The sequence below is a fragment of the Chiloscyllium plagiosum genome, unplaced genomic scaffold, assembly GCF_037043375.1.
Source record: "Chiloscyllium plagiosum isolate Xiang-an unplaced genomic scaffold, Cpla_swu_hap1 HiC_scaffold_6, whole genome shotgun sequence".
Classification (NCBI taxonomy): Eukaryota; Metazoa; Chordata; class Chondrichthyes; order Orectolobiformes; family Hemiscylliidae; genus Chiloscyllium; species Chiloscyllium plagiosum.
The window spans coordinates 19,524,070-19,542,053 of NW_028270144.1; the positions used below are offsets into that span (position 1 = coordinate 19,524,070).

Sequence of the window (17,984 nt, forward strand, 5' to 3'; positions counted from 1 at the left end):
GGACGAGGTAGATAACACATATGTTAGTAGACAGACTAGAGACCATCTAGTGAAGACTGCCCCCCCCCATTATAAACCACTGTTATTAACCATAATGTTGAGTGGACGGGGAGAAACCCTAGGAGATGCCCGTAGTATGATGAGGGAGATGGGTGGTTTGGGGGATTGGGGACCCACAACCCGTGCTTCTCAGGGGGGCACGGAGGGGCGTCGCCCTGAGGCTCGGGCAGGGGGAAAAGTAAACCCTAATCAAGGAAGTAACCAAGGCCCCTCACGGCGTGCTTTGTGGCAAGCTTTGATACGGGCGCAGGTCCCAGCATCGGAGATTGATGGCCTACCTACACCGGAATTAAAAGACTTATGCAGACGAAAGGGACTGAAGGTGTCCCGGGTAGAGACGGAGTCCCGACCCACTATGGAAGACCTAGTGGAATTACTAACACAAAAATGTCAGACACGGGGTCCGGTTGTTAATGAGCCTCGAAGGGGTAGAACTTCCACTTCCCAGCGGTGGGAATCCTCGGAGGACGAGGAGGAGGAGGAGGTACGGCCTCCCCTCCGAGAGTGTTATAAAGTGGATAGGCGTGGCCGGAAACCTAGTAAGAAAGGCAAGAACAAAGAAGGGCGAGGCAAACGTCTTTACCCAGTGCTGTCTGGGGAAGATGAATGGGAGGAACAATAGGAATCGGGCCAAGCCCCAAGGGTTTGCCCACGAACGAGCCAATGGTCAGCAGACGACATTCGACCTCATGTATCATTGACTATCTATTGGCGCAAATCCGTCCAAACCGTTATGGCTCTAGTGGACACAGGGGCGGAGGCCACCTTAATCTATGGGACGCCCCATAAGTTTAAAGGAACCCCAGTCACGCTGGTTGGGCTGGGAGGTAATCTGATTGAAGGAAGAACAGTACAATTGCCCCTAAAGATAGGTACAATGCCCATTAAAACTTATTCAATTATCATTACACCGGTTAGAGAATGGATCCTGGGAATGGACATTCTGGCCGGTTTAACACTTCACCTCCAACAAGGGAAGTTTGAATTTGGAATCACGAAAATGGCTTTGCGCTGTAGGACGGTGTTAGTGGGAAAGGTTAAGATGGACCCCTTCCCCATCCCGATCGCCGATCGCGTAATAAGCCTTAGACAGTATAGGATTCCCGGCGGACATAAAGAAATATCCGCCACAATTAAGGATTATTTGGAAGCGGGAGTGCTTAGGACATGCACCACGGCGTGGAATAACCCCTTATGGCCCGTACATAAAGCCGATGGGTCATGGCGGATGACGGTAGATTATCGGCAACTAAACCGTCACACTCCGGCCTTGACGGCAGCGGTCCCGGATGCCGTCACTATTATAGGACGAATCCAACATCATCCAGGGGTGTGGTACGGAGTAATTGATTTGGCCAATGCCTTCTTCACAATTCCTATTCCCGAAGATAGGCAGGAACAGTTCGCATTCACTTGGGAGGGTAGACAATTCACGTTCACACGACTGCCCCAAGGATATCTGCATAGCCCTACTATCTGCCACCGGATAGTTGCAGAACACTTGGCTGCCTTTAAAGTGCCTGACGAAGTGATGATCTCGCACTATATTGACGATATGATGATACAGGGGACAAGTCAGAAGCAGGTTCAGGAATTGCTGGACCAACTGGTTCAACATATGCGAGGATATGGGTGGGAGATCAACCCAGCCAAAATCCAGGGTCCCTCACAAACGGTAAAATTCTTAGGAATCGTGTGGAACAAGGGGGAAAGGGAAATCACTGCGAAAGCTAAAAATAAGATTCAGGTCTTTGCCGTCCCTCACACCCAGAAGGACGTGCAGCAATTTATTGGGTTATTCGGATTCTGGAGACAGCATATTCCCCATTTAGGACAAATTTTAAAACCTTTGTATCGAGTTACGAGGAAAAAGGCAGCGTTCGAATGGACGGAGGTCCATCAAACTGCATTTGAAATGGCCAAGCAAGCAATACAGCAAGCTGTGTCCTTGGGAAAGATACAGTCAGGACCTGTAGAACTGCAAGTCTCAGCACAGGGGGATTATGCCAATTGGAGCTTATGGCAAAAACAGGAAAGGACCCGTAAGCCACTGGGATTTTGGTCCCGAAAATTACCCCCGGCAGGGGAACGGTATACCCCCTTTGAGAAACAGTTATTAGCATGCTACTGGGGCTTGGTGGAAACCGAAGCCCTGACCATTGGACATGAAGTGATCATGAGAACAGCTATCCCTATTCTTCCGTGGGTACTTAGTGACCCCACTACCCACCGAATAGGAACTGCCCAAGAGAGCAGCATCATTAAATGGAAATGGTATGTGTCGGAGAGAGTGCGGACTGGACAGAAAGGAGTGTCAGTCCTACATGAGCAAGTGGCGGAGGCCCCTGAGGAAGGGGAAAAGCGGTTTGAGGTGATTGAATACAAGGAATCACCCGTTAAGATGGGAAAACGGTATGATGAACTGATCCCGGATGAACAAGCCACGGCTTGGTTCGTAGATGGGTCAGCCCAATGGAAAGCGGGACAGCGTAGATGGAAAGCTGCCGCCTTTAACCCAAAACAAGGCACTACCCTAGAAGAATTAGGGGAGGGAAAAAGTAGTCAGTGGGCAGAATTAAAAGCAGTGCATATGGTAGTCATGCAAGCAGGGGTCATGGGAGTTTGTTTGTTCTCTGACTCGTGGTCAGTGGTTAACGGCATGACACAATGGATGCCAACTTGGCAGGCCAATCAGTGGATGATCCAGAATAGGGAAGTATGGGGTAAACAGTTATGGGAGGATATATGGGAGAAAGCTCAATACCTGGTCATATACATCACCCACGTAGATGCCCATACCTCTCGAAATGATGTGGAAGCTCTACATAACCGATATGTGGATGGTATCGTCCGAACCATGATGGTGCAAAGGGGCACCTCAGTGGACCTAGCTAGATGGGCACACCTTAAGGCTGGGCACTGGGGAGTGCAAGGAACCTTGCACTGGGCTCGAGACCGAGGAATAGATCTTATGGTAGATGATGTTAAGACTGCAGTAAACCAGTGTGAGCAGTGTCAACATCAGCGGCAGGGAGTGCCCCAACACATGATGGGACATATCCATCGGGGGGATGGTCCGGGACAGAGCTGGCAAATGGACTTTGTGGGTCCCTTACCCTCCTCACAAGGATGTAACCACATATGTACAGCTGTGGACACTATGTCTGGGGTTTTGGTAGCCCATCCCTGTCGTCACAACAATCAACAGGCTACCTTGCGATGTTTAGATTTGATTGAACAATTCTATGGATTGCCCATACAGGTCCAGAGTGACAATGGCTCCCATTTCACAGGAAGGGCGGTAAAGCAGTGGTGTCACGATAACCACGTGGAATGGGTTTATCATGTACCCTATCACCCACAAGCTGCGGGACTTATAGAACGAATGAATGGGCTTCTGAAGTCCTCACTACGAAAAGCAGGAGGTTGCAATGACTTAACGGGTTGGAGGAAGCAACTAATTCGGGTGGTGAAACAAATTAATAACCGCCCATTAGGAAATGGGGTAACACCCTTGAATAGGATGATACGAGTATGTGATACCCCAAAGACTCAGCCTATTAAAATGTGGAAGTTCGCTGAGGAAGCTGATATTCCCGTAAGGGCCACGCCGGCTTCGGCTGGACTGGACCTACGAGCACTAACTGCCCAGACTTTGATCCAACAGAAACCTACGGTGATTAAGACCGGGTTAGGGTTGATTTGTCCCCCTGGAACGTATGGGCATATCCTCCCGCGGTCGGGACTGTCACTAAAGGGGATTGATGTGATGGCAGGCGTAATTGACGCAGACTACCAAGGGGAGTTGGGGGTGATCCTGGTCAACATCACCGCTGAACCTTACGTGATACAGAAGGGGGACAGAATAGCGCAATTGGTCATTAAGCCATGTAACCTTACAACGGTGGAAGAGATGGGAGCTCCCGTTACGGTTACTGAGCGTGGGACGGGGGGATTTGGGTCTACTGACACTAAGGGGGCCAAGGTATGGGTGCGCCAGACGACCGGCCCCCCCAGGCCGGCCGAAATCATAGCACAGGGGAAGGACAGTCTGGTCACCATTATGTACCCCGGAGACCCGACCTGGGCAAACGTCCCGGCGAACCAGTGCTACTTACGTGAGACCTAAATAATGTTGTAATTGCTATGCACCCGCAGGCTGACCCTCCGCCTTGAACATGGGGTGGTCATGGGGATTGCGACTCCTATTGGCGATGTTCGCGATCGGATGGCCACTCCAGGGCATCGGTATCACGGCCTGGACGCTGGTACCGGTCGCCCGCCATGAGGTGCGGTGGGAGGCCAGTAGCCAGCGACGGACGCAGGACAATTTTACATGTGAACCCGGTCAGCAGTGCGTTGTTCTGACTCTCACCAGCGACTGTCAATTGTACACGTGTGCACAGTGCTACATGCGCCGGGATGGGGAAAAATATGACATATCGCTCATACCGCCTAATTGCACCCTGGTGGTAAATGCCCAAGTCAAGACGTGTTTGTGGGACCGACGCACCCAGACATGCGGGACAACGGGGACTCATTGGAGCGTCACAGCTCGGGGGGAAGATCTGTGGCTGCGCAATGCCACCGATATTCGGAATCGGCATCGATTCATGTGGTTAATAATGGTACTACCCTCGACGAACGCCCCGTCTGAGGCGTTATTAAACCCCACGCGGGGCGGGCCAGCACCGAAGAGGGGTGCCACGGGGGGCGTGCGGTCGCATCGAACACAGTTGGCCCCTATTATGTCAACTTGTCAACAGATGGCCCGGGCGGTACTGCACACTGATGTTCATTGGCGGGTACAGTTGCCCCTCATACCCGAGTGTCATACCAAGAGGCGGCGACGAGCGTGGTACGACACCCTGCTGGGAGGCGCAGGAACTGTTATGGGTATCTCGAATGCCATTGACTCTGAGGTAACCCGTACTAAATTATCTAACACGGGACAGGCCACCTCACAAGGACTACATACTATTGGAAGGTGGATGCCATCCGTAATGATGACTCAAGGAGAGACAGCTGAATTAATGATACGATCTCTGCAATGGGAACTGGATGTCTGGGGCGCCACTCAGGAACTGTTTGAGAACATTACGGCTCAGTTAAATTGGACTGCCTGTCATATTCAAATGTTGCATGCTCAAATACAGAAAGAACGCTTTTTGCGTGTGGTAACATCCCCCAATGTACAGGCGTGGAGGGGACTATGGAATGTATCTGAGAAATTGTGGATGATAACCCATCCAGAACGAACATGGTGTAACGCAACTATGTGTAACGGATACTGTGTTACCATGAATGTAACCCACACTGTTACGGTCTGTCGATATTATGTATTACCAGTGATTACATCTTCTGGATATTATTTTCTGAAGACAAGGGGACAGTGGTTTAGCCCAGATACCAATATTACCTATGATCTGTCCGCTTGTGAACAGACTGATCAGGGGAAAACTTGCCTACTGATGGACAGGTATCGGGACCCTTGCTTGACTAAGGGAACGGCCCTGTGCGAATGGACTGTTGAGACTCCAAGGGACATGATGTGGCAGATTGGGCCACACACGCTCTGTGTGGCTACCAATAATCCACATCCTATGCTTCCCTCAGCACCGTTCTCGGGATGCCTCTCAAATGTCTATCAGTGGCACTGGCAGAATCACACCTATTTGTTGACCACTTATAGCAGTGCTCGCCACTTTACCAAGGTGCAGTGGAAAGTGCTGAGGAATCCTTGGAACATTTCCCTGGATCGGTTTAAGCGGGCATTGGACCGATCCGAGGAGCTTAAGCAGATATTACGAAAGCATCAAACCAATGTCACCAAGGTTACGGTGTCTACCTTTATACATGGACAGGAGGTAGTACATGCTGCCCGTGTAGTGGACGTGGAGTCAGCTCATCATTGGTGGGACATATTGAGTGGTATGTCCTCCACTGCGGGGACATTCCTGTTCCCACCCTTGTCGATCCTGGTAGCGGTCCTGGTGATTTTAACATGCTGTAATGTCCTGACTTGCTTGTATATTTGGCGTGTACGTAGGCGCTTGTTAGAAAGAATACATATGGGCATAATGTAACACATGTATTGGGTCAAGCAGTGGAATGTGGTGTAAAATTATGTCCCAATACATGTGTGAATCATTATGCAACACATGTATTGGGCCAAGCAGTGGAATGTGGTGAAAGGGTTAAAATTGTGTCCCAATACATGTGTGAATCTAACCGAAAATGGAAGGTGTCGCTTAGTCCCGTGTGAATCTTGTTATACACCTTCCCGTGTGAATCTTCTTATCTGTATGTAACCAGAATGGAATGTGTTTTTTAGCCTTGCTCTGCTGTTCACATGAATGTTTATATCTGGAAAAGGGTATATCAGCTGGAGAAGTCTCCAGTTCGGTAGAGTCTGCTCCGGGGTTACGTTTAACCGCCGAGCGTGGGTTGTTGGCAACCGCTCTACGAGAACTGACGGCTCCCAGTTTTGGTAACATGTAGAGTGAGTATAAGCCAGACCCGTTGTAAGTACGAGACTGGTTGTGGTGACACTGCGGGGAATAAAACACTTATATTCTAGCAGACTCGCCTCTTGGCTGTTTGTTCTGTGTCAGACTACTTTCCTGCGAGCCTGGTCCTTGACCTTGAGAATTTTTTAAAACACTCCCGTAGCTACCTGGGACTATACATCCTTGCACCCTGCTTCCTGTAAAGATTCCATTCCATTCTCCCAGTCCCTCCATCTCCGTAGCATCTTTTCCAATGATGCTAACTTCAACAAAGGAGCCTCTGAAATGTCCACCTTCTACCTCAACCAAGTATTCCCCAGCACTGGGGAAACCAGGTCTGACCCATCCCCTGTACTTCCATCCTCACCCCCTCTCTTCTCTCCAGCAACAGCAAGAGGGTTTGCCTTGTCCTTGCCTACCATCCCACTAGCATCCACATTCAGAAGATTATCAGCCACCATTTCTGCCACTTCCAGTGAAATGCCACCACCAGACAAATATTCCCCTCACCTCCCTTGTCCATCTTCCGCAAGGACCATTTCCTCCAGGACACTATGGTCCACTCTTCCTTCATTCTCAACATCCTGCACAGCCACATGGCACCCTCCCCTGCAACTGCTGAAGGTGCAACACCTGCCATTTACCTCTTCCCTCCTCAGTATCCAAGGGCCCAAAGACACCTTCCAGTTGAAGCAGCATTTTACCTGCACATCGCTTAATCAAGTCCACTGCATTCACTGCTCATAATGTTTTCTCCTCAACATTGAGGAAATGGAGTGTAGACTGGGCAATCACTTTGCAGAATATTTACTTCCTGTCTGCCAAAAAATCCTGAGCTTGCAGATGTCTCCTACTTTGACATCCCACCCTGTTCCCTGACTAACATCTCTGCCTCAGGCTTGTTGCAGTGGTCCAGCGAAGTTCAGCACAAGCTGGAAGAACAGCACCTCATTTTCCACTTGAGGACCCTGCTGCCTTCTGGACTCAATGTTAAGTTCAATAATTTTAGGGCTTGAGCTCTCCCATGTCCTAGTTCCCAACTGCATGCATCAGGCCTTGTTATCACATCGTCTGCCATTATACACAACCTAATGTTAGCTACTTACAGTCTCCACTATCAGCTATTCACTCTCCTAGCTAGTTTATTATTCACTCCTTTGTCCATTCAACTATTCTTCTCTCTCCTTGGGCTCTCATCCCACCTATCATTTGCTTCTTATCCCTCCCCCACCCTAGCTTCTGCATATCAACTGACACTTTCCTAGCTACCATCAGTTTTGAGGAAGGGTCACCACACCCAAAACATTAACTCTGATTCCTCTTCACAGATGCTGCCAGACCTGCTGAGGTTTTCCAGCAACTTCTGTTTTTGTTTCTGATTTACAGCAGCTGCAGTTCTTTCGGTTTTTACAATAACGATCTTGGGGATGAAGGGCTTGCCACATGAGGAGCAGTTGAGGACAGGATCTGCACTCAATGGAGCTGAGAAGGTTTAGGGGAGAATGCATTGAAACTTATAGAGTACTGAGAGACCTGGATAGAGTGGACATGGAGAAGGTGTTTCCACCAGTAGGAGAGGCTAGGCACAGCCTCAGAATGAAGTAACATAGAACATAGAACAATACAGCACAGAACAGGCCCTTCGGCCCACGATGTTGTGCCGAACAATCCTTTGGAACTGAGATGAAGAGGAATTTCTTCACCCAAAGGGTGATGAATCATTGTAACTCGTTGCAACAGAAGGCTGTGGAGACCAAATTATTGAGTTGAGTTTCTTTAAGACAGAAATAGATAGGTTCTTGATTAGCAAGGGAATCATAGGTTATGGATTGGAGGCAGGAGAATGGGGTTGAGAAACATATCAGCCATTGTGGAGCAGACTCAATGGGCTGAATGACCTAATTCTGCTCCTGTACCTTATAGTCTAACAGTCATATGTTCACATGCAAAATTTGTATGCTGAGTGGGTTACATTCCTTCACCAGCAATATCTGGCCTGTGACCTTCACTACCTGGGAAGACAATGGCAGCAGATGGATGGAAAGACATTCACCTGCAAGTCCCACAGGGAGTCACACCAGCCTGACTTGGACCTGTATTATCATTCCTTCGCAATCATTTTGTCAGAAATCTGGGCCATTGTTCTAACCAGCGCCGTGGGAGTCCTCCATCAACCAGACTGCAGTGCATCAGGATGATGGCTTCCCATTACTATCTCAAGAACAATCAAGCAATAACAAACTCTGGTCCTGCCAGTGATTCTCCAATCCCGTGATTGACGATTTTTTGGAAGAAGGTATGCTGACAATGGTTTGAAATATCAGCTGTAACAACATTACACTCTCTCAAGGTACAAACCATTTACTGATGGTTTTACAGAATCACAACAAAAATGTCCCTCAAGTTATAGCTTGTAGCAACAAGCTGGTGAGCTGCTCCAGGAATCATGAGCTACAGAGACAAGACATGAACATGTGTCTCTTCTGGCTTATTTGGTTTGGACACTTTAAAATCTACATCTATCTAAAAGTAGCAAATGTTTGGCTGAGAGGGATGGAAGAAAATGATTGAATTGGTTATAACAAGGGGTAACTAGACCTTATCCTTAACTAGCCTCATTGTATTTGAGCTTTCTACAATCTAGGTTAAGCAACACATGCTTGGGGTTACAATCCATGGATAATGATGGAACCATCAAATGTACAATGATGATGGTGGAAGAGCTGGAACCATGAGAGCCAATGGTTGCTTCCGGGTGGAATATACATACATTAAAAAAAGCTGCAGAAGTAGGCCATTCAGCCCCTCAAACCTGACCAACCATTCAATAGGATCATAGCTTCAACTCTTCTTTTATGCCAGCTCATCATAGCTTTTAATTCCTCAATATTTCAAAAATCTACTTACCTCCGCTTTAAATACTTTCTGTGATGTAGCAAGCAAAACTTCTGGGGTTAAGCATTCCATTCACCATCCTCTGGGAGAATAAATTCATTCACATGTTCCCTAGTTTGAGACTTCCCTTGTAGAAATATTTTCTCAGCATTACTCTGTCAAGCTCTCTCAGAATCTTGTATGTTTTAATAACATCACCTCTCATCCTTCCAAACTCAAATGAACAAAGGCACGATCTGTTTCAACACCTCATTTTTTGCTTCAGGGCTGTTCAACCTCTCGATTCAATACCAAGTTCAATAACTTTAGGGCTTGAATGCTCCCATGTCTCTGGCCCCTGTTCCTAACCATGAGGCCTTGTTATCACATACACACTACCCATTGTTGGCCACTAATAGTCCCATTAATAGCTAGTCATTCTCCTCAGCAAATCATTATCTACTCCTTTGTCTGCCCAACTGTTTTTTTCCCACTTTGGGCTCTAACCCCACCTATCTTACTCCTTATCCCCTTCCCCCACTCTGTCTTCCGCATGTAAGCCAACATTTTCCTTTATGCCATCAGTTCTAAGGAAGGGTCACTCAACCCAAAACATTAAGTCTGATTTCTCACCACAGATGCTGCCAGACTTGCTGAGCTTTTCCAGCAATTTCTATTTTTGTTTCTGATTTACAGCATTCACAGTTTTTTTGGTTTTTATTTTGCATAATCTGTTTAGTTGTTCTTTATAAATAACTCCTTCACCCTAAGGAGTAGCAATGGAAAGAAGTGATGTGAGAAAATCATCAATAGGCCCTGAAGTGTTGCCTCACTGTAAGACAAAGTATAAATATAAATGAAAGGCACTACATCTGCATTGTGACTGGACCCCTCTGGAGCAGGACTGTTTTTCCTTTACGGCAATGGGGAACTACTTCATGAAGTTCTTTCTCCTAGTCAGATTGCTCATCGCAATCTGCCAGTACATTGGAGGCAGGATGTGATTTATGACGATACACAGGTCAACAGTCTACAGAGTCTATTGAGAGATCATACCACAGAAGTCTAGAGTCTAGATGAAACTGAAGTTCCCACAAGCAAGTGAAGAGGGTTGCACAGGACCACAAGAATTGAAAAAAATGAACTGAGGTCTTATTCTTGGTCAATAATCATTACTACTAAAACTTTGAATCCCGTTGATTCTTCTAATCATGATGCTGGACAATATATTGGTTGAGCATTGGATGTAGATGCAATCTTGTGACTGAAGCATTACTTCAGCCTTTGATCATTCTTAAGTGGATAACGTGTCTAACACATCCATGTGTGCAGTGTAACACCAATGCTGCTGCAGGCTATTTCTGGGCCATGTGGCGACAGAAAGAAATCAGTGCTGCCTCAAAAGGAAATATTGTGCTCAATGGATTTAAAATCAGCAAAGGCAATTTCCATCTTCCTGTAGTTCCTTTGGTTACACTCCTTCTCTTGTGCAACTTTACTGCATAAATCCTGAAACAACACTGGAAAAAAGATGATCTGGTCATTTAACTCATGTTGTCTGTGGGATATTGTAATACACCAAATTTCCTATTTTACAACAACCACCTCATTTTAAACTAGGCATTTATCTTTACTTGAGTCTGTTCCCAGCACTCTATATAAAGGCTAGTCTTTTTCTTTGCAAGTAGATGAAGAGAAGAAACATTATACAAAAGGATTTTGTTTTCTAAATATGTCATGCATTTAATAATCACTTATATAACTACTCATCAAAGAATCACTGACTGTGTTTTCCACTGATTGAAGTGATGCTGAGCTTTCCAAATTGTAGTGTCTTTTCCAGTGCTATTTCTTCATGCTACCTTTCACAGTGTCTATTGGCACCATTACGTCCACCAGTGAATTGGAGGCAGGATGTGATTTATGGCAGTACATAGGCTAAGCCATCTACTCTGCAGCAAACAGTCTATGGAGTCTATTTAGAGATCATACTACAGAGGGCTACAGGGTCCAAATGAAACTGAACTCATGACCAAAACCATAGAAACGTCTTTCAATAAAAGCAAGATTATTACTCCTACAGAGGATACAAAATATGTGCTGAAAATCAATCCCTGTCACTTCTAACCATGCAGAGCCATTGATGGGTGAATTTCCCAACCTCCATCCTGACCAGATAACTACACATAGCTGCAACAAAGCAATGATGTTCCATTTGTAAAATTTTAAACTCAGTATGAAAAAGTGAGATGAGTGAGAAAAATGGTCATTTTTAGCAAGGTTAAATCCAAGATCAAATTTTGAAAACAAAGTCAAGAAAATGCAGATTATTAATCTTCATTATAATGATACGTTGGATACTCATTGTTATCATTACATTCTATTTTGGTTTTGAAGTAGCTTTGCACAATTTGATTCATCCCATCGAGACAGGTCAGGTCTTTGGGTCATTATTCTAAGTATGTAAATTAGCTCACTGAGCTGGAAGGTTTGTTTTCATCGGTCTTATTCTATCTTAAAGGTTCTACAACTTCTAGCACATTCATAAAATCTAGCTGTTTACAGGGGAAAAGTGCATTTTAGCTTTGTGTGACTGTTTTAGAAGTTACAGGAAAGTTCCAACTCATACAGTTAAAACAATCATAGCAATAATGATAGAACGTCAGTGTTGAATTGAATAAGGTCAGATTAATAAAAGATAATTTCTTTAGCAAAGAAATATGTAAATTTTGAGCAAATAACGATTGTTATCTGCAGTGAACTATGAGGCAGAGGTGGTTCTGATGATCATGATTAGCAACTCAACTGTGCTGGTGTAATACTGAAAACTAACCACACAGAGAGATGGAACTGATTGTGAGGTTAAAAGAAAACAGCGACAGACGTTACACATTTGAACTGTCATCTGAGGGCCAAATACCTCTCACTTTTCAACACTGGCAGATTTCTACTAGAATTTCTTCAGAGACTTCAGGGACAGCGTGAGGAAATCTGGGCAGAAGGTGAGAACTTATGTGGTTAAGTAAGGGCTAAAAGTGTTAAATTGGTTGCAACTTTTTTCAGTTAATTCCATTAGTCATAACATAGAGTTACACACTTCTGGTAACTGTAATTTTAAGCAGGATGTAGCAGCAGTGGAGAGAATGGAAAATGGAAAATCGATTGACAATGCTGACATGAGGATTTACAATTTATATGTATCAGGAAAGATTAAGCAGAGTGGGAGCTTTCGTCTGAAGAAAAGCAAAGATTGAAGGGAGGCCTGTTAGAAGTCTTTAAAATTATGAAGGGGTTTAATAGGATAGGATGGAGGATGTTGTAAAATGTGTGAGGGAGATAAAACCAGGGGCACTAATACAAGACAATGACCAATAAATTCAACAGGGAATTCAGGAGAAACACCTTCTGAGTGCCACAGAGAGTGGTGGAGTTGAATATTATAGACACATTTAAGGGAAAGCTGGAGAAACAATCAAGGAGAAAGGAGCAGAATGATAGAGTGAGATGAAGAGAAGTGGAAGGAGAGTCATGTGGTACATAACACACACCAGCATGGACTCTTTGAGCCAAGTGGCCTGTTTCAATAAAAAACAAAAGAACAGTGGACGGTGAAAATCAGAAAAACAGACATTGCTGGAAAAGCTTAGCAGTTCTGGCAGTATCTGTGGACAGGAATCAGAGTTAACATTTCAGCTCCAGTGATCCTTCTTCATAGCTGAGTTCTGAGTTCTGAGGAATGGTCACTGGACCCAAAACGTTAAAGCCGAATTCTCTCTGAAGATGCTGCCAGAACTGCTGAGCTTTTCCAGCAATTTCTGTTTATGGCTGATTTCAATGCTGTACGTGCTATGTAATGCTAGCCAGTTATCTTTATCAGGCTGAAATTGACATTGAATGATTTTTTTTCTGTTCTACAGTTAGTCCGAATGTTAACCCCAAGTTACAAAACCATTGGCAAATGTGGAAGAGAAGTTTGTGTGTAGGCATGTATGGTTTAAGCAATGGTGATTATCAAGTGAAGGTGTGCGTGGGTGGATGTGAATATGGTTGAGTGCGTGGTGGGCATGTGGGTGGAGGTAGAGTGGGGTGAAACATGATGGGTAAGTGGATTCTGGATCAGTGGTGCTGGAAGAGCACAGCAATTCAGGCAGCATGCTGCTCGTCGGATGCTGCCTGAATTGCTGTGCTCTTCCAGCACCACTGATCCAGAATCTGGTTTCCAGCATCTGCAGTCATTGTTTTTACCACCATGATGGGTAAGTGGATGAAGTAACTGCAATGTTGCAAGCTGTAATCTAATTATTTTGGAATTAATTTTGCTTTTTGGAGCAGAGGAACACGTTTATGGTCTTCACATGCCTTTTCCTGAACCCTGAGTATTTACATTGGCTCATTTCTATGTGCATAATTATCTCTGCAAAAGGAAGTAACAATAGTAAAGTGCTCCCGGATAGGTAAATGTAGACCAGAATTGGAAAATGAGCTGAGATACAGTGTAACTGTTCATTTGGCTGTAGGATGCATTCATTTCAAGGAAGTTTCAATAAGCATTACAAAAACTGTTGAGAAAACTCACCCTGAATCCCGAATAAACTATAGAAGCATGATTTTAAGATTATCACCCTTTTGTTTCCAAATCCTTCCTCACCCCTCTTCCTGCTTCTGCTATCTCCCCCAGTCTCACTACGTGCTCAGGTCTCTGCATTCTCCCAAGTTTTCACATCCGCAACTTTAATCCGGGCAACTTTATTGGCAGCCATGTTAAAGTCCACAGGGTATTCTGTGGCCGTGGCAGTAGGATTTGGACTTCAATTCAATGTTTCTGCACATATCAGTTTCCCAGGGGTGCAGGAATAGGCCTTCCTCTTAGAATGACTGGGAGAACGAACAGAGAAGCGTAAGGTGCTAGACGAGGAAGGGGATTGAGGAATAGTGCTAGTGTTCTTAGGAGGCTTCATTCGCTCAGGGTATTCAGGGAGCTATTCCACTACTTTCAAAATCTGTGTAGTTGGTGTGTCAGAAATCTGTGCCACAGGAAGAATGCCCTCATTGAAATTTATCAGCTGCTGTAGCCACAATTGTAAAGTTGGAGAAGAGCCATGAATCTCCACATCCTGAGCTCGTTCCAACCAACACCAGTTTCCCTTTTGCATTAGGACCTTTCAAATGAAAGATGCTGATTATATTTCATTCTCTCTTGCTAGAGAGCAGTACACATTGAGCGCACAGCTTTGTAGAGTTTGTTCCCCTGCAGTAGCCATGACACCTGCATTCTGTACTATCTTGCTGTATGAGTGAAATTTGAGCCATCACAGCAAACCCAAAGGGTGACTAATGGGTGATAAGGGCTATCCACTGATACCCAGCTGCTAATTCCAGCTCAGAACATGCACACATACAAAGTAGAAGAAAGTGAGGACTGCAGATGCTGGAGATCAGAGTTGAAAAGTGTAGTGCTAGAAAAGCACAGCAGGTCAGGCAGCATCTGAGGAGCAGGAGAATTGACATTTCGGGCATAAGCCCTTCATCAGGAATCCCTACATTCCTGATGAAGGACTTATACCTGAAACGTCGATTCTCCTACTCCAAGGATGCTGCCTGGTCTCCTGTGCTTTTCCAGCATCACACATTTTGACATGTACAAAGTATGCAAGCTGCAGAATGAGGGGTGTGGAAGCTCAATCACATTGGAATGTTCAAGACAGTGATCGATTTGATCTCTGGAATAGGTGATATGTTGATGAGATAGGATAGCAAAATGAAGGCATGGTGTGTTGGGAAACTGAAAATGCTCTACCCAGGAAGAAAGTTCAACAGAGAAATGTCCTGGGATTTCTGCAATTTATTCTGTTATGTAAATCGGATCTGTAGCATTATTACAGTATTTGCTAATGATGTAAAGTTCTGATTGCTACAAAAAAATTAAACAACTTCAGAGCAACTTGGACCAATTGTCCGAATGTCTTAAAATATAATTCAGAAAAGGAGGCCATTTGACTCACTGCAATGGTGCCAGCTCTTTGAAAGAGCTATTAAATCTGTCTCACTTCCCAACTCTTTCCCCATTGTCTTGAAAACTTTCCTTTTCAAGTATGTAACCAATTCCCTGTTTGAAGATGCTATTGAATCTGCCTCCACAACTCCCATAGGCAGCACATTTCAGATCACAACTTGTTAGATAAGTGAATTCTTCACATCTTTCTTTCCAGTTATTTTATCAATTTCCTTAAATTTGTATCCCCTGGTTCCCTGCCCTCTTTGTTTAACCAAATTTGATTTAAAATCCTTAATGATTTTGTAGACCTCTATGAAATCTCTCCTTGATCTTCTCCACTGCAAGGAGAACAGTCTCAGCTTCTCCAGTTTCTGCAGAGATTTGAGCTCCCTTGTTCCTGGCACTGTTTTGATAAATCTCATCTGCACTCTCTCCAAGATCTTTAATTTTCTTTCTCTCTCTATGCATGCATTTATCAATGTTTTGTGTCCTAAAAAGTAACCTTCTCAAACCTTCGCAATGCACTGACATTATTTTCTCTTCTTTTAACAGAAGGAAGAACTACACCAAGTACAGATTTGAATGGTTTCTGTTGGTTTTGACATCACCATGAATAATTCCACAAATTTAACCTGTGATGTCTACATGCACCATGAGGCAGCAAAAGTCATGTTTTCTTTCTTGTACATTGTTATTCTCATTGTTGGGTTAACAGGAAACGTTTTAGCCCTGCACATAACATGCCAAAAACATCAAAAAATCAATTCAACCACGCTGTATTTAATCCACCTAGCTATCTCGGATGCCCTCTTCACTCTTGCTCTACCAACTCGAATAGTCTACACTGTCCGAGGATTTGACTGGCCATTTAGTGAAGCACTGTGCAGAATTTCTGCTGTCATTTTCTACATAAATACCTATGTCAGCATTCAGTTCATGACCTGTCTGAGTGTTGACCGATACATTGCAGTGGTACATCCACTTCGATTTGCCAAGTTTCGGAAAGTACATAACGTTAGATATATCTGTGGTGCAGTGTGGTTCTTTGTTTTTATCCAGACAGCGCCCTTGCTGTTTGTAACGATGACGAAGGACAATAATGGTTTGGTGACTTGCATGGAATACCCTAACTTTGAGACAAATAAGAACTTGCCCAAACTGCTTCTCTTTGCCTGCTTTTTGGGATATTGCTTCCCAGTGACAGTCATACTCTTCTGCTACTCACGAGTCAACGTGAAACTATGCAGGATGGCAAAGGAAAACCCATTAACTGAAAGACTCGGTCGGAACAAAAGGGCTATCACAGTGATTTTGCTTGTTCTACTGGCGTTTCTGATATGCTTCACTCCATACCATATCACCATTATGCAGTACATGATCCGAAAGCTCATCTCCCCACAGAGCTGTTGGCAACAGCAAGTCTTCAAGGTGAGCCTGCAAATCTCCGTCTGCTTCATGAACCTCAACTGCTGCATCGATCCACTTATCTACTTCTTTGCGTTTAAGGGCTACAAGAGAAAGGTTTTGGGTATAATAAGGCGCCACATCACATTGGCTGTCTCCACCAAGAGTAACTCTGAAAACAACAGCACTCCTGCTACCATTAGCCAAGTCCAAGGTTCTGGATCAGGATCTGCCAATTGACACTGACCAATTTTTTGCATAGATTCTTGGAACAAACGTGACGAATACTAGTCTTTTTTTAAAATTGCTAACTCTGTACCAATTCTTTGCCACGTTCAAGCCAAAGTATCACAGGTCATTAGGTTACCAGAGGTGACCTGATGTGGTTTTTAATCTGTTTTCTCGATTCATCCTGGTAAACTGTGTAAAGTTAATTTATCCATTTGTTATTCAACCCCATATTCTGAGCTGGAAGCTGGGAATAGTCCTTTAAGTTGCAGAGCTAATCCAAATTGAAAGGTCAAGGGTTCAAGTCCCAAAGAAGCAGGTTTTTAATGTGCTTGGCATCACTGGCTGGGCCATCGTTTATTACCTATCCCTAATTGCCCTTGAGAAGGTTGTGATGAGCTGTCTTCCTGAACCACAGCAGTCCTGTACCTCTACAAACAGCCACAAAGCTGTTAGGGATGGAGTTTCAGAAATTTGACCCCGTGGCAGTGAAGAATCAGTGTTATGGTCCCAAGTGAAGATGGTTTGTGGCTTGGAACACATCATGCAGATCGGGTTTGCACGTATGTGCTATCTTTGTTCTTCAGGCAGGGAGAACCAGGGGTTTTGTGGAGGGAGTGAATGTTGGAAGGGGTGGATTGTGGGGGCGGGGGGGGGGGGGGGGGGGTGTGTGTGTGTGTTAGCTTTGTCCTGGACAATATAAAGTTTCTTGGATGTTGTTGGAGCATTCTCATCCAGGCTTATACAGGACATTCCATCATATTCCTGACTTGTAGATGGTAGACAGGCTTTGGGAAGTGAGTTACCCCTAGCCTCTGACTTGTTCTTTAACCATATTGCAATTATCATTTCTGACCTTATGACGGAGGGATGGTTGTTTATGAAGCAGCAGAAGAAGGTTAGGCCTACCCTGA

At 44.9% G+C, this 17,984-nt stretch overlaps 1 protein-coding gene and 1 long non-coding RNA gene across 2 annotated transcripts in view; one reads left to right on the forward strand and one right to left on the reverse strand.

The window, feature by feature from the left end:
• The window catches only part of LOC148149720 (uncharacterized), a 42,720-nt gene that overhangs the window by 14,790 nt on the left and 9,946 nt on the right, over positions 1-17,984 (reverse strand). The gene's annotated exons all lie outside the window — the stretch shown is intronic.
• Positions 12,323-17,665, forward strand: LOC122551113 (G protein-coupled receptor 183-like). The gene is made up of 2 exons (XM_043692754.2): positions 12,323-12,445; positions 15,991-17,665. The coding sequence occupies exon 2, from the start codon at positions 16,021-16,023 to the stop codon at positions 17,080-17,082; it is 1,062 nt and encodes a 353-aa protein (XP_043548689.1). The 5' UTR covers positions 12,323-12,445; positions 15,991-16,020; the 3' UTR covers positions 17,083-17,665.

What these genes read in the sequence shown, in the direction of transcription:
- LOC122551113 (XM_043692754.2), top strand. Translation starts at nt 16,021, where the DNA reads ATGGTTTCTGTTGGTTTTGACATCACCATGAATAATTCCACAAATTTA.